This window comes from Arachis hypogaea, chromosome 13 (assembly GCF_003086295.3).
Source record: "Arachis hypogaea cultivar Tifrunner chromosome 13, arahy.Tifrunner.gnm2.J5K5, whole genome shotgun sequence".
Lineage (NCBI taxonomy): Eukaryota > Viridiplantae > Streptophyta > Magnoliopsida > Fabales > Fabaceae > Arachis > Arachis hypogaea.
Window position 1 is genome coordinate 5803353 of NC_092048.1, and position 22640 is coordinate 5825992.

At 35.1% G+C, this 22640-nt stretch overlaps 4 protein-coding genes across 8 annotated transcripts; 3 read left to right on the top strand and 1 right to left on the bottom strand.

Annotated features, from left to right (window-relative positions):
• Positions 1–204: 204 nt before the first annotated feature.
• On the top strand, positions 205–5620 carry LOC112736741 (probable galacturonosyltransferase 6). Of its 2 annotated transcripts, none has more exons than XM_025786318.3 (8): positions 205–622; positions 711–742; positions 1396–1437; positions 1631–1778; positions 1899–2259; positions 2703–3060; positions 4041–4556; positions 5114–5620. In XM_025786318.3, the coding sequence occupies exons 1-8, from the start codon at positions 481–483 to the stop codon at positions 5366–5368; spliced, it is 1854 nt and encodes a 617-aa protein (XP_025642103.1). In that variant the 5' UTR covers positions 205–480; the 3' UTR covers positions 5369–5620. The 2 variants fall into 2 exon arrangements, with proteins under 2 accessions (XP_025642103.1, XP_025642104.1); XM_025786319.3 differs by having other exon boundaries at positions 224–622; positions 1905–2259.
• A 708-nt stretch (positions 5621–6328) lies between these two features.
• On the top strand, positions 6329–9924 carry LOC112736742 (UPF0664 stress-induced protein C29B12.11c). The gene is made up of 5 exons (XM_025786320.3): positions 6329–6713; positions 7100–7211; positions 8702–8773; positions 8870–9084; positions 9513–9924. Exons 1-5 carry the CDS (start codon positions 6598–6600, stop codon positions 9622–9624), a joined length of 627 nt encoding a protein of 208 aa, XP_025642105.1. The 5' UTR covers positions 6329–6597; the 3' UTR covers positions 9625–9924.
• Positions 9925–14309: 4385 nt separating this feature from the next.
• LOC112736743 (UDP-glycosyltransferase 89A2) lies at positions 14310–16124 on the top strand. The gene has a single exon (XM_025786321.2). It carries the CDS (start codon positions 14545–14547, stop codon positions 15970–15972), a length of 1428 nt encoding a protein of 475 aa, XP_025642106.1. The 5' UTR covers positions 14310–14544; the 3' UTR covers positions 15973–16124.
• A 1525-nt stretch (positions 16125–17649) lies between these two features.
• Positions 17650–21675, bottom strand: LOC112736744 (E3 ubiquitin-protein ligase BIG BROTHER). 4 transcript variants are annotated; one of them, XM_025786323.3, is made up of 10 exons: positions 21468–21612; positions 21229–21315; positions 20587–20663; positions 20291–20467; positions 19832–20066; positions 19580–19617; positions 19398–19442; positions 18759–18886; positions 18117–18225; positions 17650–17995 (listed from the first exon to the last, which is right to left on the bottom strand). In XM_025786323.3, the coding sequence occupies exons 4-10, from the start codon at positions 20432–20434 to the stop codon at positions 17963–17965; spliced, it is 732 nt and encodes a 243-aa protein (XP_025642108.1). In that variant the 5' UTR covers positions 20435–20467; positions 20587–20663; positions 21229–21315; positions 21468–21612; the 3' UTR covers positions 17650–17962. The 4 variants fall into 4 exon arrangements, with proteins under 4 accessions (XP_025642108.1, XP_025642110.1, XP_025642107.1 ...); XM_025786325.3 differs by having other exon boundaries at positions 21229–21298; positions 21468–21599; XM_025786322.3 differs by lacking the exon at positions 20587–20663 and having other exon boundaries at positions 21468–21675.
• Between the last annotated feature and the right edge of the window lie 965 nt (positions 21676–22640).

Consider the following 22640-nt stretch of genomic DNA (forward strand, 5'->3'; position numbering starts at 1 on the left):
TTTGTAAATTAAAAATATTTATAATTAATAACTAATTAAATTTTTGATTATATATATCTTAAATTTTTTTTATTAATTTTAATATAAAAAAATTAATTATAAAATTAAAAATAATATAAAAATTTAATTAAAAATTTAACAAAATGATAAAGACGAACATAATAATTAACCAAAAAAATTAGCCACAAAAGATGGCTATATCAAAACTTAAAAATTAAAAAGGAAAAAAAAAATTGGAAAACTTGGTTCTTCACTGCTCCTCCTTCACTTATTCAGTCATTCTTGCTCAGTAAGGTGCACAACGGAGAGAGTAGCTGGAAACTCTAGTAACCTCTTTCTCATCTCGACACCACCCTGTTCTTCCCTTCACCTCGAAGCACCGAATCAAACTCTCTCTCTGTTCTTTGGATTCTGATCTAAATCTACTCTGTAAAGTAATGTGCTTCAAGCAACAAAACTTTCACTCTTCATAGATATGAAATGATGATGATGAAGCAGAAGCTTCTACTTCTACTTCGTCATCGCCGCAAAAATAGGGTTCTCTTTCTCTCTCTTCTCTACCTCTCTGTCCTTTCCCCTCTTCTCTTCTTCTCTCACAGGCTCAACCTCCTCGCTCCACTCGGTAACTGCGTTTTGCTACTTTACAATGTCGTTTTATTTTTATTTATTTATTTGTGAACTGATTTGGTGCAATTTCAATGTCGTTTCAGGGAAAGATTTTCTCGAAGACTTATATCGCGTTGTAAGTAATTTTGTTTTCTTTTTCGATTTAATGCTGTTTTTTAAATTGGATAAATCAGTAATTTTGATTCTAATTTGACTGATTTAGCTGAATTTTTGGATAGATTTTTGGTAATGATTAGCTATGTGGCATTGTTTGTGAAGGAATTGTGTAATTAGGCATTTTTATTTATTTATTTATTTATTCGTAGTTTGATTTCTATTACTGTTCTAGTGTCGGTGGTGCACACTGCACAGGGCAATTGGATTTTCTTGCGCTTTTCTCTGATTTTGGATTTTGGTTCCCGTTTAAGCTGGAAGAAACTTTATTCTGCTTTATCAGCGTGAAAATTGGATTGGTACTGCTATTAATAATAATAATAATAACAACAACAACAACAACAACAATTAATTGTGTAAAACTCTTTTGCTTATCATTGTATTAAACTTAGAATTTTAATTTCTATGCAATGACAATACAAAATTTTTTAATTTCTAATTGACTACTCTTTTAATTTAACACTTTTTTTTTTCTTTTGGAGATAGTGGGTGTGGAAATTGACTATTTTGTCCAGGTGGCAATACCTATTCGATGCATTGATAATGCAAATAATAATAATTAATTAATTATATACTCTTAGCGTTAATCTCTGATTATTATTCTTATTGTTTCAGGCATACAAGACAGATAGCTTGAAGTTGAATGCTGTAGAACAGGTAGTGCGCGGTGGAAGATTTGTTTGTTAATTTTAAAAAAAAAAAAAAGAAAAGAAAAGAAAATTCTACATCATATGTTGTGACTTGTGAATAAGAAAATTCTTTTCCAGTAATTGAAAGATAAGAATCTATTATCATTATTGTTATTTCGTAATTTTGCCGTTGTGATATAGTGCCTAATATTGTTATTCAGGAGGGTGCTGAAGAATTAGAAGAGCCAAATCATGTTGTTTATAAAGTAAAAGATTCAGTTTCAACAATTAATTACAATTCCAACCAGAATAATGATTCTGAGGAGTCTAGAATTGCAGGGCACAGATATGAACTTTTGGAAAGAAATGGTTGGTAATTGTTGGTTCATTTATAGATATAGTGCTTACATTTCGGTCTGTGCCTATGATACTAGAAGTCTAGAACTAAACAATTTGGTACTTTCTGAAACTTTCACCATTATCATCAAGTTACAGGATTCGACCATGATGAAATACGAAAACAGGGAACTAAGCAGAAAGAATCATCTTCTATGGCTGGAGATAAGGATATACATGTTCATTCACTTCGAATGCCCGATGATAACATCCAAGTGACAAACAAGGACTCTGGTAGAAAAGAAGGCAAACATAATCAGATTGTAAATTCTGAGTCTCATGAAGTAAGGAATCCGAAGATTGAAGAGATTAAGGATCAAATTCTTAGAGCCAAAACATACTTGAATCTCGCACCACCAAGTGGCAACTTGCGTTTGAAGGAGTTGGAGCTGCTAATGAGAGAGCTTGAACAGGCAGTTGGCGAAGCCACCCAGGATTCAGATCTGTCAGCGAGGTAAATAAAAGTTAAGTTTCCTATGTATTTTACATTCATGCAAATACAATCTGGAAATTTCAGGAGAAAACTAATGTTTTTGGTCCTTGAAAGATTTAAAGAACTATATAACCTGATTTTTCATTTTTGTCCTGTGACACTAGTTTTATCAGTTGAATTCTTGTATGTTCTAAATTTAATAGCTTCAATTTGGACCCTCTATCAGCAGCACTGTTTGAAAAGAACTTAGTTTGTACTTAAAACAAAAAAATAAAAAATGTAAGGAGGATTCAACTCATTAATTAGAATTTTAGTGATCTCATTAAGACTTCTTGCATTTTCAGGGACCAAAGCATACTTCTTTTCTCAGATATATAAATAATAATCAATGAGACATTTGAAGTGATATGAACTGTTAACGAAAACTGGCAACTTTACAATCTGTAAACGAGAAAAGTTTGCAGTGTTTTGCAGAGTATGAGACACATGGAGGCTTCGTTGTCTAAAGCTTACCGCATATTCCCAAATTGTTGTGCTATGGCTGATAAGCTCCAAGCAATGAAGCATACCACTGAACAGCAAGTTCGTTCTCAGCGAATTCAAGCAACATTTCTTGCTCAACTTGCTGGAAGGACCACCCCGAAAGGCCTGCACTGTCTTTCTATGCGGCTGACTGCGGAATACTTTGCCATGAGGCCAGAGGAGAGGAAGCTTCCAAATGAAAATAAGATTTATAATCCAGAACTTTATCATTATGCTGTTTTCACTGACAATGTTCTAGCCTGTGCAGTGGTTGTCAACTCTACTGTCTCTACTGCCAAGGTAACATACCTAAGTTTTCTGGCATATGGATTGGGTCCCTTTTATTTTGTTTGCCTTGCGAAACTTCTACTTTCAAGCCAATGTTGATGTTGTGACTCTTGATGTAACTCTTGAAAAATAGGAAAGGGTACTAGTAAAATAGCGGTAGGCTTTCCTCTGAAGTTATTTCAATATATGGAAACTTATACTTAGTCCTTTAGTGGTCATTTTGGATTTACGAATGCTGAAGCCACCCGAGTCTTAGTACTGCCAAAACCCAAAAGTGCTTGCCTACCCTGTTCACTATATTATTGATCTAATCATTGTCAACCTTCCTTCAACATTGAGGCAAGTTGACTTTCTGCCTTTTTTAGTGAAATTTGAAGTTGATCCCAGGTACCTTAAAAGTAGTTATTCTTGGTTCAGCTTTGGTTACTGCCAATCTTGATGCAGAATCAATGTTAGTCCATTCGAGACCAGTAAAAGCTTTAGTGAGGAAATATGATATTTCAGAGTGTCAAATGTTAATTAAAAAATGAACATTCCTTTTATTATACCTCCATTTCCACATTCAATGCCCCTCTGTTGCAGTGCTGCTTGTAAAACTAAGCTTGCATATTATTTTAATTTAATTACATCACATATAACATTAACTAATGAATAACCAGTTCTTTTCCAGTTTGGTGGAGCTCTTTTTAACTTCTAAGCTTTCTTGGTTTAAAGAAGTGTCTAAGTTGTAGCAAATATTAGATTAGATAGAGAGACAAAGATGATATATCTGTGTATGAGCTCCCCTAACAAGTCATTTAATTTGTCTCCAGTACCTGCACCAAATCCTTTCGCTTGTCTTGACTCGACAAACTAGGGATTCATTTTCATTATGTACAGCATCGTGACAATTTAACTAATAGATGAGAAACTTATTGATATTGACTCCAATGTGAATGATTATTTATAGATTAATAGTTTCAATAACACTTGCAAGAACTTTTACATGGCAGGAACCAGAGAAGCTTGTTTTCCATGTAGTGACTAATTCACACAACTTACCAGGAATCTCAATGTGGTTCTTATTAAACCCTCTTGACAAAGCAACAGTTCACATTCAGAGCATAGACAACTATAGATGGTTTTCCAAGTACAATACCTTAGAGAAACCTAATTCTAGTGATCCAATATATACTTCTGAGTTGAACCACCTTCGTTTCTACCTGCCGGATATTTTCCCCACTCTAAACAAGATTATGCTATTTGATCATGATGTGGTGGTGCAACAAGATCTCAGTGAACTATGGACCGCAGATATGAATGGAAATGTCATTGGAGCTGTTGGAACTTGCAAGGAAGGAGAAGCTCCATTTCACAGGATGGATATGTTCATAAACATTTCAGATCCATTACTTGGAGAAAGGTTTGATGTCAATGCATGCACTTGGGCATTTGGGATGAACTTGTTTGATTTGCAGCAGTGGAGGATGCATAATTTAACTTCTCTCTATCACAAATATTTGCAAATGGTATGACTAGAAAACAATCCCTACTTGTCAAAAGATTAATGGTTTAATTGTTTAAATATGTTTTTGGTTTTTATAAATATACAAGTCATTTTGATTTTGATTCCTCATTAATTTTACTTTGATTTTGGCCCCTTAGACCATTTTGGTCCCTATCGTTATGTGGTTTATGTTAACTGATGATATGCCCCTCATTAATAATGACATGTGTCAATAACGACTTGAATTTCTATTTGCATGTCATCATCATTTAACAGTCCAACTTGATAGCAGGACCAAAAGAGAAATTAGTCAAAGACTAATAGTCTAATACCAAATACAAAAATGACCTGTATTTATAGAGTCTAGAGAGCAAAAACATATTTAAGAATGACTAGTAGGCATCCAAACTTTTGAAAGTTGATTCTCTCAATCTAAGTATACAATTTTCTTTTGCATTATTAGCATTTGTATTTCAGCAGCTTGTATTTTTATTTTATTTTTTGTTACTCTCTTTTATTATTCTAAACTCTGATGCACTGAAAGAAATAATGACACATTTTGGCTGGTGAATTTTTCAGAACATTGGAATTCAACCTCTAGGGTGGCTCACCTTCTATAACAAGACAACATTGTTGGACAGAAGATGGCATGTTCAAGGACTTGGTCATAACTCTGGTGTTGATAGAAATGAGATTGAGCATGCTGCTGTTATACACTATGATGGAATCAGGAAGCCATGGTTAGATATTGCAATGGGCAGATATAAAAATTATTGGACCAAATTCTTGAAATTTGACCAACCTTTTTTGGAACGGTGCAATCTCCAGCCATAGTCCAAAATCTAAATTTTTTTAATCTACGTTAAATTTAGAAATACTGTTATTTAATTATTATTAAAATTGTTTTTTATTATCATTTGTTGTATTACAATTTTTTTTTTCATATTTAGTGATGTATGTATATTCTTAATTTTTGTTTTCTTTTTTGCATTGGGAACAAAAGAACAAAGCAAAAGAAAACGTACCACAATTACAATATAATATAACAGAAAAACAAGATATGAAAGATTGTATTCTTGTCTAAAACTCATTGTGGATTGATGTATTAAAGGCTGTAAGATTTTAAAATAGCATGTGAATACAACTCTACTCTTTAAAATAAAGTTCTAAATTAAAATTGAGTGAGAAAGTTACTAATGAAGACTTGATGGAAAGGTTGTATTCTACAACTTTGGTAACACAATTAACTTTAACAAACCATGTAAAATCTACTTGGTAGCCAAAATGATACAACTCATTTGGATAAAACAAATTTCATTTAAAAAACATTAATTAGGAGTACTGGAGTAGATTGTAATTATGGGTTTAGTAATATCTATTCTTATTACGCATATTAAAATTATGAATAGAATTTTTTTATAGAAACTATATACGTCTTAACTTTTTAATATATTTATTTTATATTTATTAAAGATTTTAATTTTGACAATATTATTATCAAAAGTAATAATTTTTAAATTTATTATTTAAATATTATTTACGAATTAAATTGAATGATCATATAAAATCAGTTATATTAAATTAAATTATTTATATAAATAATAATTTTAATACGCATTCTTAATTAAAAACTTTTATTTTTATTTATAAAAATACTAGGTGGTTAGTAAAATTTATTATTTTTAGTTAGTAATTAATTAATAATATTTAAAAATATAAACTAAAAATATATTAGTAAATTATTAAACAAAAAAAATTAGACTGATAATTAAAACTAATAATAATAAATTATTTGTTATTGGAAGAATCCAGTTTGGAAAGCTGTGGAAGCTTAAACGGGGAATTTGTTCTAGAAATTCTATAAACGCGCGAGTTCGGTGCAAAATAAAACGTTGCCAACTTGCCATCATTTCATTCCTTCAAAAACCCTCCAAAACCAACCAAAATCACAAAACAAAACCCTTCTTCTTCTTCTTCTTCTGCTTCTTCTTCAAGATAAACATTATTCGCATCACTGTGATTGTGAATTTTAGTTCTTCTAATTGAATTGAATTGGTGCGATTATGGCTTTGAATCCTCAACTCTTACCAAATTGGATGCCCGTCCCTTTCGTCAACGAGATGTTCGTCTTGTCCAGAGATGGCGTCGAATTCGAAGTCGATAAGATTCCCGATTCTCCGTTAGTTTTCCTTCTCTTTCCTTTCAATTTTTCTTATTTTATCTTCAATAATCAATTTTTTTGTTAATTACTTTCTTCAATTTTGGGTTAATTATTGGTTCTATGGAGAGTGAAGACCTAATTGATACATTAAAAAACATAAAATCTATTTTGGCTCTATTGATCTGATATAATAGGAAATTTCGGTACAGAGTTATTGATTGTTGCAATTTTCTGGTGGTTAAGCACTAATGTGATCGATATTAGTAACATTATTCGTAGTTCTCAGGGACTTGTAGCTAAATGTTGCCAATGTTAGTTATTTCAAATTTGTGTACAAGGTGTTTGCTATAATGATCATTATTATTGTTTTTAATTTGTTTTTGGTTCATGTGTGCATGGTTCAGAAATGCTGGGGGTAAACTCAAAACAAAGGGAACAATCTATTTGTCGAATATAAGGATGGTCTTCGTTGCAAAATCTCAAATTGGTCACTTCTATGCTTTTGATATGCCTCTGGTATGTTGTTTCTGCTTCTCTACTTCTTACACGTTTGTTATTTCAGGTTATGCGCTTAATTAATAATTTAGAGTGAACTCCTATCCCGTCCCTTCAAAATTTGAAATGGCAAATTTATCCTTCAAAATTTGGGGGAAGGAAAAATGGTGAGGATTAGTTTTTCCACACAAAGGATTAATATGTCCATCTTTGTCCAATGGCAAGGGACGGATTTATTTGATAAGAGAATCAATAAGGGAATGGTTAGGGATGACATTGGGGGGTTTAGGGCAGCCAACTTTAGGAATTAGAAATGTATAAATCCTGAACTGTCTTTGTAAAATTTACTGATTGATACCCTGATCCGTGACTCATTGAGATGAAAACCCCTGCACGATCCTTAGGGAGTAAAAGATATCGATCGCACTGGACGTCATTAATTAGACAGAGTCCCTAAAAGTGACTAATAGCTGATGTCTGTGAGTCTGTAGGAGCCATGTTATGTTGTCTATATTTCTCAAGTATTAATGTGTCTGAGGCTATTTGTCTTGCGATGAACTTGTGGTTTTCACGTTAAAGAAGACCTTGACATACATAGAAGTTAGAACGAAGTTGACCCGAATTTAGGGATCTTTACCTTGCCACAGCCACAAACAACTTAGAATTCTAGGTGGTTCCAGGAGCAGCCTTAAACAGCTGAAGGCTTTATGAGTTATGCATCAAAATGAATGACCACAATCCACCGCCTCTCTTTTTGATACTGTCCAACACTATCTTGGAGATAAAACATTGAGGGCCAGGTCATTCTTTTAGGAGACAAATATTGTTAGACCAACTAATCATATTAAGATTTGAGAATGAGAGTCTTGATTTGGCAATGAGAGGAAGGTGGTGGAATATTCAGTTGGAAAGCTGGGAATATTGGTAAATATACATATCAATGGTTTATAATGAGAACACGAGTATGTTGTTGTCTAGTGTCTGTTCCATTGTTTATTTGGTCAACATATTTCTTTAAGCATCTTTGATGATGAAAGTGTTTCATGCCGTGGCATTATGAGTAAAATACATTTTACCTTTCAAGTGTAGCATGTAGCCCTGTTTTTTGTCGTATTACTTGTAGATTATCTTCCCTTACATCTTAACTCTTTTGAAGGATGAAGATTTACCTTTTAAGTGAAACTGTCTCTTTAACAGTAACATGATATATATGAATTGACATTATCAACACATCAGGCATTTAAAAAAAAAATGTAATTCTTTGAGGTTTGATTACTAAATGACTTGGTTACTATTTGATATGAAGTGACTGGAGGTTAACCTTGATTTGACTTAGTTGGAAAACTATTGTCCCACTTAAAACTCAACCTTATATGGTAATACAACGTACTTTTTGTCTGCATCTTTGGTTCTATATTGGTAATCATAAGTAGCACAATATATATATGTGCTATACTATTATTGTCTCATTATTTTTATCTTGCTGATCCTTATTTTTCTTCATCATGCAGCTTTATGTTCATCATGAAAAATTTAACCAGCCAGTGTTTCACTGCAATAATATTTCTGGACAAGTTGAACCAGTAAGTATATATTTTCTATTTTCTAGCTAGCCACTTTTTCTCTGAGGTACCATGATTATTTGGTCCTAATCCTTGAACTTATGAAATTTGCAACAGGTAGTTCCAGATGAGCAAAACAGAGCTCTCTACTCCACATACACATTCAAGATCTTGTTCAAAGAGGGTGGCTGTGGAACCTTTGTTCCTCTCTTCTTCAACTTGATTAGTGCAGTCAGACAGTATAATCGACAGCCATTTGTGCAGCCAACACAAACTTGGGTGGATCCGTTGCAGGCAGCTCAGACTCCTGTTGATGAGATGATGAGACATGCGTAAGTGAAACTTTTTGCTTTAAATTTATGTTAGAAATGAAGACATTAGAGTTAGGGAGAGGGTCTGAGTAGATAATAGGAAAGATAGTACGAACCTTCTTGGAAAAGGCTTGTAGAGGTTCTGGTGGATCAAATGAAGGATAATCATGTATCTTTAGTTAGACGGAGACCTAAGAAAACTTTAGAAAGATTGTTTAAGAGATATAAATAATAATCTATAAAAGAGCACTATGGTATTGTTTGATCAATGTAGCTGACCCTACCTGGTGAAAGAAAAGGGGGAATAATTCTTGTTTGTTGCTATGTTTCTTCAATAGGAAGATGATTGATTATCCTAACAAATCTTAATTATAAAACACAGAATAAATTGCTTTTTAAGATTATAGTATACTACTTATTATGTCATCCACGTTTTGAGATTTTTGCAGATACGTTGATCCTAATGATCCAACAAAAATATTTCTACAACAACCTGGTACTGATTCTCAGCTTAGGCGTCGGACATATCAGCAGCAGCCAGGTGCAGGCCAACAACTTTGAAGTCTCTGAAACTGCATCTTCCTTCTTACCCTACAGCGGAGGTGTTTATAAATGTGGAACTGTGTATTACTATTGCCGTTATAATAAACATGATCACGTTGTGCAATCAATATATATTGCTCTTTGAAGATTCTGATGTGTATGGTATCGACAGATATTTTCCTATGGAATTGTGTAATTGTGTTCCTTTTTTGATTGATGACCAGTGATTGGAGTCAGTTTACTATGAAGTGTGCAACATTTCTTGTACATAGAAACAGGACTTCAAATATATATTCTCTCACAGCAACAAATTGCTTATATTGATTCTGTTATGTCTCCGCGAAAAGTGCTTGATTAACACATTGAATAGGATTAGTGCCTATTTGTAACAATAACTAAACGATGAATATATAAATATCGTTTACACGCTTATTCTTAGATCACACGATATATATATTTTTTTATAACCATCGGGGCAGAAACGCCCAAAGAAAGCAAGAAAACTAAACAGAGACTATTCTAGGGAGAGTAATACCTATAGAATTAGCATGAAAAGCTAAGGAAATACAGAAAGGCAAATTGAAAAAAATATGACAGTCAGATGAAAGACTATGACCAAAGTGAGCTAACCTATCGGTACAAGTATTTGCTTCCTGAAAATTGGTGATGAATATTCTAGTTAGTAAGCCTGCTGCATCTGTTTTTGATAGCCAAAACTAAAGATCTAGTAGCATGTAAGTCAATTCCCTCTTGGAGGCAAAGCTTCACTGCAACAACAGAATCCGCTTCAATAATCAGATGAGAGCAACCAATATTCAAGGTTAGATCCAAGCCTAGCAAAATTCCGCAAAGCTCCGCTCTCGTCACTGTTCCGCCGTCCAAATTAGCACTAAAGCAAGCTATAAATCTTCCATCAGAGTCCCTTAGGATCCCACCACAAGCTGCTCTTCCTCCATCTAACACAGAGCCATCCGAGTTGAGCTTAATAAACGGGTGATCTGGTGGCTTTCATTTGATCTGTCTTTCAATGAAATTGCAAACCTTCTTCCTGCTCTGAACAAGCTCGAGCTGTGCCAAAGAGTAGTCCTTCGCTAAGTGGAAGGCCAAAAACTGAATGCTATTCTCTGCTACGGCCTCATCGCTATCAAAGATCACCTTATTTCGACGAAGCCAGAGTGCATTTATTGTGCACACAAAAAGGAGGGGTCAGTGAACCCCTTTGAAGAGGGATTGGGATGATAAATTCTCCAACAACCAAGGGAGGAGGGGGTGTTGAAAAAATTACCAAATCTCAATTTGGCATCAATGCTCATCCATGTTTGTCTCGCAACTCTGCAGTCTCGGATTACATGGAGTATCGATTCGGTAGCCTCACCACAAATAACACAAGATCCATCCTGCGCCATATTTCTTTTGACTATAATCTCATTTGTTAATAGCACCTCATTAGCAACAAGCCAGCAAAAAATACGCAGCCTTTGGGGAGCTTCAAGCTTCCAGATTTTCGAAAACAGCTTAGCTTTAGAGTTATCTGAGGGGCTTAGGTAGAGAGAGTAAGCTGACTTGATAGAAAACGCACCGTCTGATGTCAACAGCCAGGCTAGAATATCTTCTCCCATCTCTGGTTCAGGTGTTTTCGTCGACCTAAAAACGGGAATTCAATCGTCGCCTAGGACTACTGCAATTTGATTGAGATCCCACCTCTAGTTTGATACATAGTCACACACCCATTCCTCCAACATATCAGAAAACACCTCGGGCTGAGCAAAATCAATCAGGTGGTGTACCCCTGGCATCCAATGATCAGTCCAGAAGTTAACATTTTCACCGGACCCAAGACTCCAAACAAGATTATCGGCAAACTTCTTCCAAACATGAAAGATACCTTTCCAAGCATTAGATGAAGATAGATGTTTTGTGACAAGTGGCAGGGAGTCATCTCCACATCCATACTTGCTGCGGACTATCTTTACCCATAGCGCATCCTTATTATGGATTAGCTTCCAGGCCAACTTCATAAGATTCGCATTATTCAACACTCTAGTCAGTCTGAGGCCCAAACTGCCTTGGCTTTTGGGAAGGCAAATTTTCTCCCAACTCATGAGGTGAGGTTTCCTCCCCAAGCTAACATTTTCCCATAAAAAATTCCTGCAAATTTTATCAATGCTATCACAAATACTTAGAGGAAGTTTCATGGTCTGCATGACATAGGAAGGAATAGACGCCAGTGCTGATTGGGTGAGAGTAACTCTACCCGCAAGAGAAAGATTTTTAGCCTTCCACGAACTAAGTCTATTAGCCATTCTATCTAATATGAACTGAAAGTCCTCCTTCTTGGAACGACCATGAAGGAGAGGGACTCCAAGGTACTTACCCATATTGTTTGTTAGCCTCATTCCCAAAGCATTACTCAGTTCTTTTTTCCTAGCGAAGCACATATTCTCAGAGAAGTAAACACAGTATTTAGCATAATTTACCTTTTGACCAGAACATTTACAAAACAAATCCAGAATGTCCCGTACAACCTCAACCTGCTCCATGGAAGCTTTCCAGAATAGAACAATATCGTCAGCAAAACATATATGGGAGAGTTTCGGCCCACCTCTATTTAATACCATCGGCTCCCAAAAATTCTGATTAACAGCAAAGGAGATAATCTGAGACAGTCTTTCTATACATAAAACAAAGAGATACGGAAACATAGGATCACCCTGTCGAATACCTCTAGAAGGAGTGAAAGAATTAGATGAGATACCATTCCACAGGACTTTCATCTCCACAGATGAATAGCAATGAGAGATCAGGTTAACTAAATTCTCTGGCAGTCTAGCTTCTACTAAAGTATCCCTGATAAATTTTCAGTTCAAAAGATCATAAGCTTTTTCCAAATCTATCTTAATAGCAATATAACCGCAAGCACCTTTCTTGATCCTCATGGAATGGATGGCCTCTTGGGCTATAATAATATTGTCTGCACTCTGCCTGTCAGGAACAAAACTTGACTGGGAGGGGCCAATTAATTTGGGCATGATCTCTTTCAACCGATGAGAGATAATCTTTGTAATGAGCTTATACGAAACATTACAAAGCCCAATAGGCCAAAAGTGGCTAAAAATTTCTGGAGCGTCAATCTTTGGGATAAGCGAGATATAAGTGCTATTCGCCACTTTAATTTCTTCATGATTATTGAAAACCCGGAAAACCCAATTTACCACTGAATTTTTTACAGATTTCCAGTTGCTCTGATGAAACATCGGAGGCAGGCTGTCAGGCCCCGGCGCCTTCCAGGCTCCCATAGAGAACATAGAAGATTGGATTTCTTCAACAGTCACCATTCTTCCTAACTGGTTTTGCTCCTCATATGATAAAGTCGGAAAAAGGCCTGGAGCATTTAGTTTCTCACAATTCCCATCATCAGAATACAAAGATAGAAAGTGTTGTGCTCCAATATTTTGAATTTGTTGCACATCATCGATCCATTGTCCTTCTGCATTTTTAATCATAGATACTCTGTTTCTTCTCCTCTTGGCAGATGCTGTGCTATGGAAGTAAGCAGTATTCTTATCACCATAATTGATCCACTTGCACCTAGAACATTGCTTCCAGTAGACTTCTTTCTGAATAAGCAAAGTTTCCAATTCCTTCCACAATTGTGTTTGAAGATTATCAAGAAAAGGATTCGGCATGAAACTGAGATGAGCAGATATACCATTTAATCTCGCCAGTAGCCAATTTTTCCTTTTAACTAGATCACCAAACATTTCTCGATTCCAAGTTTTAGCAGCCTCCATGAAAGTAGAGATATTTACCTCCAGCGGTGATCAACATCCCAACTACTCCTTAGCAAGTTACTAAAATCGTTGTGAGTCATCCATGCCACAATAAACCGAAATGGACGAGTAGAGGAGCCAGGCTTATTTGCATATCTCAAATCAAGTAATAACGTCGCATGATCAGATTTCAGTTTCGGAAGATGCTTTACTACCGCATGATTGAATCTTTGAACCCAAGAAGGGGTCGCAACGTACCTGTCTAATCTCCTTCGAATACTACCTCTCTGCCAAGTAAACGGTTGTCCTTGGAAGCCAATGTCTTGGAGACCACATTCAAAGAGACAATTTGAGAAGCGAGCATGATCCCTAGAGAGATTTGAGGTACCCCTGTATCAGCCATTGAGAGAACACAATTGAAGTTACCCCCCACACACCAATCACCATGCACCAGATTCCCTAATCTTTGCAGATTTTCCCACAATTCGAATCTTGGTCCAATATGAAGTGAACCATAGACTACCGTCAGATACCAGTATTGTTCATTACAAAAAAAAACTCTAAGATAAATAAATTGCCTATGGGACTCAATAACATTAACATCCTAGAGCCTGCCATTCTACAGAAGCCAGATCCCGCCTGAGAAGCCAAGTCCTTCCACTAGATGCCAGTTCAGGAAACTAAATTTTTGAGCCACCTTCTCCGCTTTAGCCCCGAAGATATGTGTTTCAAGTAAACAAAGAAAATTAGAATGAAATCTATTGCACATATCCTTCACCAATCTGGAGAAACCTTTACCACCCATAGCTCTACGTTCCAATTTATTATATTCATGATTAAGTGTTAATTTCACTAAAGATAAATTAGACAAGAGAAATACCAGTTGAAGATCATCTATAAACCATCCAACTTGCATATCTACAGTATATTTTCTACCTCAATCTTAACCGTTAACATTTTTTATACTAAATCTGAATGATTAAGAATAAAAAAGTTCCAGAATCGTACGATGGAACAGGTAATAAGCTTCCAATCCTATACAGCCCAATCACTGCTTATTAGTTATTATTATAATAAACTTCATTCCTCATCTCATCTTTAGAACAAACCTTAATTCAATTCTTTACACACCACAAAGCAATAAAAAAAAAAAGGAAAAAAAGAAGACATGTCTTGTTCTTCCGTCAACAGTAACAACACTCACATCCTGGTGTTCCCATACCCAGCTCAAGGCCACATCCTAGCACTCCTAGACCTCACCCACAATTTAGCTCTAAGAGGTCTAACCATAACCATAATAATCACACCAAACAACCTCCCAATTCTCAAACCCCTCTTAACAACCCACCCAACAACTATCCGTACACTCACACTCCCTTTCCCTTCTCACCCTACCCTTCCGGCGCGTGTAGAACACGTCCGCGATGTTGGTAACACTGGAAACTACCCCTTCATCAACGCCCTCTCTAAACTCCAAACTCCAATCATTGAGTGGTGTAGGACCCACACTAACCCCCCTGTGGCTCTTATCTCCGATTTCTTCCTTGGCTGGACTCACCAACTCGCTGACCAACTCGGTATCAAGAGAATCGCCTTTCAGTCCTGCTCCGCTCTCTTGGCCATCATCTTCCACAGCACCTGGCCGGAGGCGCCGGCACTCAGATCCCGTCCGGTGGTGGAGTTCCCTGACCTGCTCGGAGCCCCGTCGTTTAGGAACGAGCACCTTCCGTCGCTTCTACGACTCTATAAAGAATCGGAGTCGGAATCGGAGTTCGTGAGGGAGAGCATTGTCGCTAACACGACCAAAAGTTGGGGTTACGTATTCAACACGTCACGTGCGCTGGAGGGTCCATATTTGGAGCACGTGAGCAAAATAATGGGACATTCGCGGGTTTTTGGGGTGGGCCCCTTGTGTTTGATTGGAGTTGGTGGCGGGTTTAATCGTGTCGATCGGAGCCCGAATGCCGGATCCGGTAATGTTTTGGAGTGGCTTGATGGGTGTGAGGAAGATGGATCGGTTTTGTATGTGTGCTTTGGGAGTCAAAAGCTGTTGAGGAAGGAGCTCATGGAGGCCTTGGCGGCCGGGTTGGAAAGGTCAGGGACCCGATTCGTTTGGGTGGTGAAGGAGGCAACCACAGCAGAGCACATGGAGAAAGGGTACGGGTCAGTGCCGGATGGGTTTGAGGATCGGGTTTTGGGTCGGGGCCTACTTGTGAGGGGATGGGCTCCACAAGTGAGCATTTTGGGTCATCGAGCTGTGGGTGGGTTCCTGAGCCATTGTGGGTGGAATTCAGTGTTGGAGGCGGTAGCAGCTGGGGTTGCTTTATTGGGATGGCCAATGGAGGCTGACCAATTTGTTAATGCATGGTGGTTGGTGGAGGTTATGGGAGTTGCTGCGATGGTATCTGATGGGGCAGATTCTCTGTTAGACCCGGATGATCTGGGTCGGGTCATACATCAGTCCATGGGTGCGGATAGCATCCAAAAGGAAAGGTCAAAAGCATTGAGAGAGGAAGCTATTAAGGCTGTCGATGACGGTGGAAGCTCCTCCAAGGAGTTACATGAGCTTGTTGAAGCACTAAAGCAATTGAAGTGAGAATTTTACGAGATTCTTCACCGTAAGTCGAGAATAATCTGTTGAATCTATAAGATTTCCTTTAGTACGATGGGCAAAGGTTTCTATAATAATTGGTCTGTCGCTGTAAATAGCTATATTAATATGAAATGGATTCTCTCAATTTTTTTTAATGACTGAGAGATTTCTTACGTTTTATTTTATAAGTGAGGCAAAAATAATAAAAAATTAAAAATCACAGTTTTAAACTTTTAATTTTTTTTTAATAATTGCGAGGATTCATTCCCTATTAATAACGGTTTTTCCGTTATTATAATTTTAGTTTACTCAATGTTTCCTTTTATCACTTCCACCCTGTGACTTGGTTTATCTAAGATAGACGAGTATGTGGGAAATTGTAAGCTTTTGTAAGTAAAAAATATATATGCAAGTATCCCAAATTAGGTTATTATTATTATTATTATTATTTCTAATTTCTAATTTCTAATTTGGGTTTACTTGTAATTCTGTTCTCTTGTATAGTTTATCATTAGTTAGCTAATAGGAATCTAGATATAGAACATGCATGGTAATTAATATAGTAGTCGTAGAAAAACTCAAATACAATTGTTTCATGTAAAATTGATAGTCAAAAAATTGTTAGATGATTTGACAAAGAGTCTTGTTAGGAAACCAATGGAATATTTGTACAATGGGTTCTTTGTTTGGCCCAAGAGTTAAAAAATGAACATCACTCATACTATCCAGAATAACCATCCGGGTACTAGGAATAATAATACTCTTGACTTTTCGGATCTAGAGCTCTGATACTATATCATAAAATCACTCATCCCAAAAGTTTAAACTGATGGAAAAAGGTAACATTAATAGTTATATCTCTAATATTGAATCGGACATCTCTAAACCTCCATTGTACACATTGTATAACTATTCTATTAGCTTTCTATACTTCCTCTTTTGAGAAATTTAATTAAATTGTCATTTAACAGTTTTCGACTTTCTAATTTCATATGAAAACGAGTTTCCACGTTCACAAGTTGTCTTTTCAGCTATAAGATCTGAGTCATTAACCTCATTCCCGCTGTGATATTACTATATTTTGGTCTACTTGATGAAGCTGGGATGAGATTTTTCCCTGTTTATATGCAGAGTGTAATGTAATGACCCTGAACAGTATAACGTCCATCTATACATACACTTGTGAGTCCCATTAATACATAATTGCAAATCAGACCAACACCAGCAGGAATGAAAAAACCAGAGTCACAGCCTTTGATCCTATAAATTAGAAATTAACTCTGATTATTATCAAATAACAACTAAAGTGCCAGCGTGAAACATTAGTTACTTCGTATGTTTTTTTTAAATCAGCGATACAATACAAGCATCTCTATCTAGAGCAAACAACTTCGACTATGTCATCCAACAATCTGTACAAGATTTAAGTCTGTCCAAAACTCCAAATGCAAATGCTTGATGCCAGTACAAAACAATGTAGCTTTTACCTCTATTATGATTGTACTATGATAAAGACTGATTAAAGCGCTGGAAAGTTAATCACTTCTTTGTCCAATGATGTAACTACCCTGATCGATAGAAGTTTAAATAACGTCATAAAATTGGTGGATACGGGATACATCATGCAATTTCAAGTGATGTACCGATCCCTCCAACACAAACACACTTAATCAGAAGCAGTTGACAATAAGTACGTGAAATATAAGCACACTAAAAAGTTATACAAAAACAAACCATAAAATCCAGGTTATCCAATACAACACGATGCATGTCAAATTGTCAATCGTCCCATAATATTTTATAAAACTTTGGGATTATGACCCACGCCAAAGCTATCTTTGCATTTTTTTTTTCCCTAAACCAAGTAATGGTTCGTCTCACTAAGGAAAAAAGGAAACAAATAAATGTATTTCTATGAAAGACCCCAGACTAAAGGAGAATAGAATCATATGCAGGTTACTTCTACAAATTTGTCCGAGGTTATTTCTGTTGGCTAAAACACTTCCCTGTAACATATAGGACAAGCCTGAAAAAACATGCAGAAGAAAAACAGAGTTTAAAATCATATGAATTTCAGTAGATGCCAAATACAGTGTTTGTCACCAGAACATGAACTAAAAGTATCAAGTTCATGATGAGTATCTTGCCTTATTGATGCTAAGCCATCTGGTCCCGCAACTAGCATGATAGAGATGTTTACAAGGCAAAGTGATCCGCTTGTCCCCTCTTTTATACTCCATCTGGCAAATCACACACCTAAACCGGACAATGTGTTAGATCAACAAATTAGCAGATAATAGTCACTATCAGTTAAAAGGAGCTGACTACTCATTTGAGTAAGCATCTTGTTCTCATTCACAGATTATGATACAGGATGTATTAGATTTTAGGACTATGATCCATAGTAAATTTGTTCTCAATGACCTTAGTATTTTTAAGATCACAAGAATCTATAAGTTCGTGGAATAATATAAATTTCCACTTCCAGTGAGGATATGTACCTTGTCCCTTTTTACCCCATAATATATATAACTATAGAAATTAGTAGTTTGGCAAAGAAAAAGGCATATGTGATTAATATTAATCCAAAGAATAAGCTTAACGGCAGCAATCTAAAATCGCTGAAGATCGATTTACCCCAGAGGGAAGTTGAATTGTTAAAAAGAAGTTAATAACCGAAGAACAGGAGTAAGTTAAAAATATAAAGCTGAAACAAATATTTGACAGTTAGACATAAATGGATAATAACAGCAGCAATTGCTTTGAAACTCTAAAAACACCAATATTACCTCTCATCCCTCGACTTCTTCCTTGAGAAGAACCCACACTTGTACTTTGAAACTGGAAGCATCGAAATCTGCTCTTGGGTAAGACCACGGCTTTGGGTTCCAACAGCTTCACCTAATTCGAGTAGTTCCTGTAATAAATAATATGATCTCAAGGCAGGGAAATGGGGGGAAAACAAAGCCACATTTGCACTTGAGAAATTTTTCAAATATGGCTTAAATGGAAACATGATTCATGATAGGACACTGGAATCATTTGATCCATATTAGTGACCCATTTGGGAGGACAAAACTTAGTCCCTGTTAATATCATTTTCTAAATTAATGTTCCTTTACTTTAGTTGTTATCGACACAGTTTTCTAACTGGAGTCAACATTTCAAATGTAATTCAGGTGAAACATACAATATGCTGTAAGAATATTATGTAATGATTTATCCAAACTATTTTATGGAGTAGCTAAGCTTACAACAACAAAGCCACAGAAATAACAATGTTAACAAACCTCCTAATAAAATAATTGCAAGATTAACTATTATACGTATCAAGAACATTAACCCTAAGAAAACCAGAGATATAGTAGCTGTGTTTTAAGAAGTAAATTAAGCCAATAAAGATCATAATATGAGAATCTCAATCCAACCTCGTAGGTCATGTTGTCAGGATCAATACTGTCTTGCCAAACAACCTGTAAAACATGGCAAAACTGCTTAGATATCTTTTATTGTGCTTCTCAGAGATGGAAAGCTAAAGGTAACTGCAGAAATTTCTAACACAATCACAGGAGTTAACACTAAATAAATCAGGACTTTTGAAGGCAAATACCTGATAATCATTGGAATTACTATGATGTCTTCGTGGACCTGGAACAGAAGAGACAAAAAAAACTTTAGAAAACCACCAGATGGATTACAAAAGTGGGATTACTCATTTAACTGATTTCAATCTCTTTTATCAGCTAAACAAAGCATAGGCAGAGGATCCAAATCTATCTGTTTCATACAACTTGGAAATGAATTTTTAAATTTGAGCAATTATCATATGAAAATTATCTTCAAATGAAACTCAGGAACATACACTCGATAGAATTGTCTCGTGTGGTATTGTTTACCCCTTCTCCCCATTCTGTATGTACAGCTGCAGTATGCTCATTGACAGTCGTTGAGTTTTCCAAAGGCCTCCTATATTCGTCAACCAGTGGTTCATGATGATGATTTACATCATAACCATGATTATAACGATAGTATGAAGTGCTGTCAGGTTCAGAAAGTCCAAACTTATAAAAGCTTGTAGTTGAAGGGTATGAACTCTCCTGGAATATAAATGGAATACCATTTTAATTCAACTCGAGTATTATGGATCTTTCTAATAGTTTTCCAGTAATACCAAAAGGATATCAAAATAATTTGCAGACAAAATGTGAAACAGAGCAGGGTATTTCCAGCAGATCTATATAATGGAAACAAGAAATGTGCAGCAATTTCCACCAAAACAAAGATATAAAATGCTAAATAGAACAGAAATCTTTGCAGGCACCTGAGCATGTGATGCACCAGAAAAGATGAAATTGACATGTTCATATGTGAGACCTTCGAAATATTCAATAAAGCTTCCTGCTGTACTATAGGGATAGCTGATGTTATTGTAATGGTGGATTTCCATGTGTGGATTCCAACTCATTTTGGATCCTTTCAGCCAGACAACACAACTAGTCTGCGGAATGAATCCCCAGCAATTAACATTAAGCATAGCAAAGACAATGAGGTGCAGAAACAGTAGAACACAACAAAATTTGCATTAATATTAACAAATTAATTAATTAAATTACATACACAAATTTAATATTCACAGATTCATCAATAAAACTTGAAGATAACTAACATGAGACAGCTACTCCTAAATTGTTAACCTGCACCCAAAAAAAGTCATATAGATATATTCAGCATGTATAAGAAGACAATTGTCAGAAAGCCATTCCTCCAATGTTAATTTCACTAGTTTTGCTCACATCACTTTTTTCTAAAATCTGCATTCCTAATCAAACAGCTCAAAAAACTAAGTGAAAAAAAAGCGCATTAGTACAAATGAAGCTGACAAAACTCCACCAAAACCAAAATCATGCTTTAATATATATATATATATATATATATATATATATATATATATATATTAAATGCAAGTTGAATACAATCTTTCGCTAATTGGATTCTTAAAAAAAAAAATGCAGCGTAGGATCATATTTTTTTTCTTAAATAATAATATACCGAGATCTCTCGGGAAGGCACGAAGATTCATCAATGAAGAATTGAAAATACACACACAGAAACACTGAAAAGGAAATTGTTGTGGCATCTGATCCAGTAGAAAATGCAAGCAAAACAACGAGATTATATCTCCTAAACAAACTTCAAATCCGCTGTCATTAATTCGGCTGAAACTAAACACGGCAAAAAGAGCTAAGAGAGTGGAGCCACCTGCTAAACGCGACGCAAATGCGGGAATCGAGGCAGAGAAATCCGGCAGCTGCGTCGATTGCAACAGAAGCTGAAAATGCAATGCTCCTTTACGGATCAATAACGAGAAAACAGTGTAAGATCAAGAACGATAATCGCGTGAAAAGGTAACGAAATAAACAATGGAATGAGATTGAAGAAGCAGCGAGAGAGAGAGAGAGAGAGAGAGAGAGAGAGAGGATAATGAAAATGTTAGATACCTTGATCTCGGTTTCGTTGCTTGGTGAGAGAAGTGAAAATGGTGAAATGGCTTCGTCACACACTCGTTTTGTAACTCTCTCTCTCTCTCTCTCTCTCTCTCTCTCTCTCTCTTGTGGTGTGCTGCTTTACGCACACAGTGGTGCTGGTTTCAGCAACACGCCAACTCCGTTAGATAGACAGTGATCACCTGCATCGCACCTGTTTTCCAACCCCTTGCGGATTTTTTTTTATTAAATATGTTGTAAAAAAAATTAATTAAAGGATAGAAATATTCTCTCCATTTGGGTTGCCAAAATAATGTGATATTATTGGAGGGCGCCACGTTTAAAATATTTTTTTAAAAATATTTTTTAATAATTAAAATTTAATATATATAATTAATTAAATTATATTATTTTTATTAAAATTAGATCAGATAAATTAATTTGACCAAAAATTGATAAATTATATTTTAAATTGGTTTAAATTAATATTTTTTTATAAAAATAATTATAATATTTTTATTATAAAAAATGACTAAAATACTCTTTTTATTATTATTATTATAAATTTTGATAATCCTAAATTTTAATCTTTTTTTTTCTGTTATTAGATTAGAATTTAGAATTTTTAAAATTAATATATATATATATATATATAATAAAAGTATTTTAATCATTTTTTATAATAAATATTATTATAGTCATCTTTTATAAAAAAAATATTAATTTAGATCGATTTAATATTTGATTTATTGATATTTCGACTAAATCAATTTGTCTTATCTAATTTACTTAAAAATAATACGATTTTCGATTATACGTATTAAATTTTAATTATTAAAAAATATTAAAATAAAAGACGTTTTTTGAGTGGCTCCCATTATTGGATGAATGAAGGATTCTATTCATTTAATTTATTTTATTTAGTAATAATTTCAATATATATTGTCAGGACTCAGGAAGCATTTAAATTTAATATCATAATTAGTTAAGTACAATACTATCAGAACATTGAATCATTTTAATCATTCTTTACATATTTTTGTTATTAAAAAGGGGAAAGGAAATTGGAAGATGTGTCCTCTCTTTTTTCCCCCTTTGATTTTTTTTTTTTAAATCTCCACAATAGGTACGTAGAATATTATGATTTCTATGTCGCGTATTATTTATGTATAATAATAATCAAATATA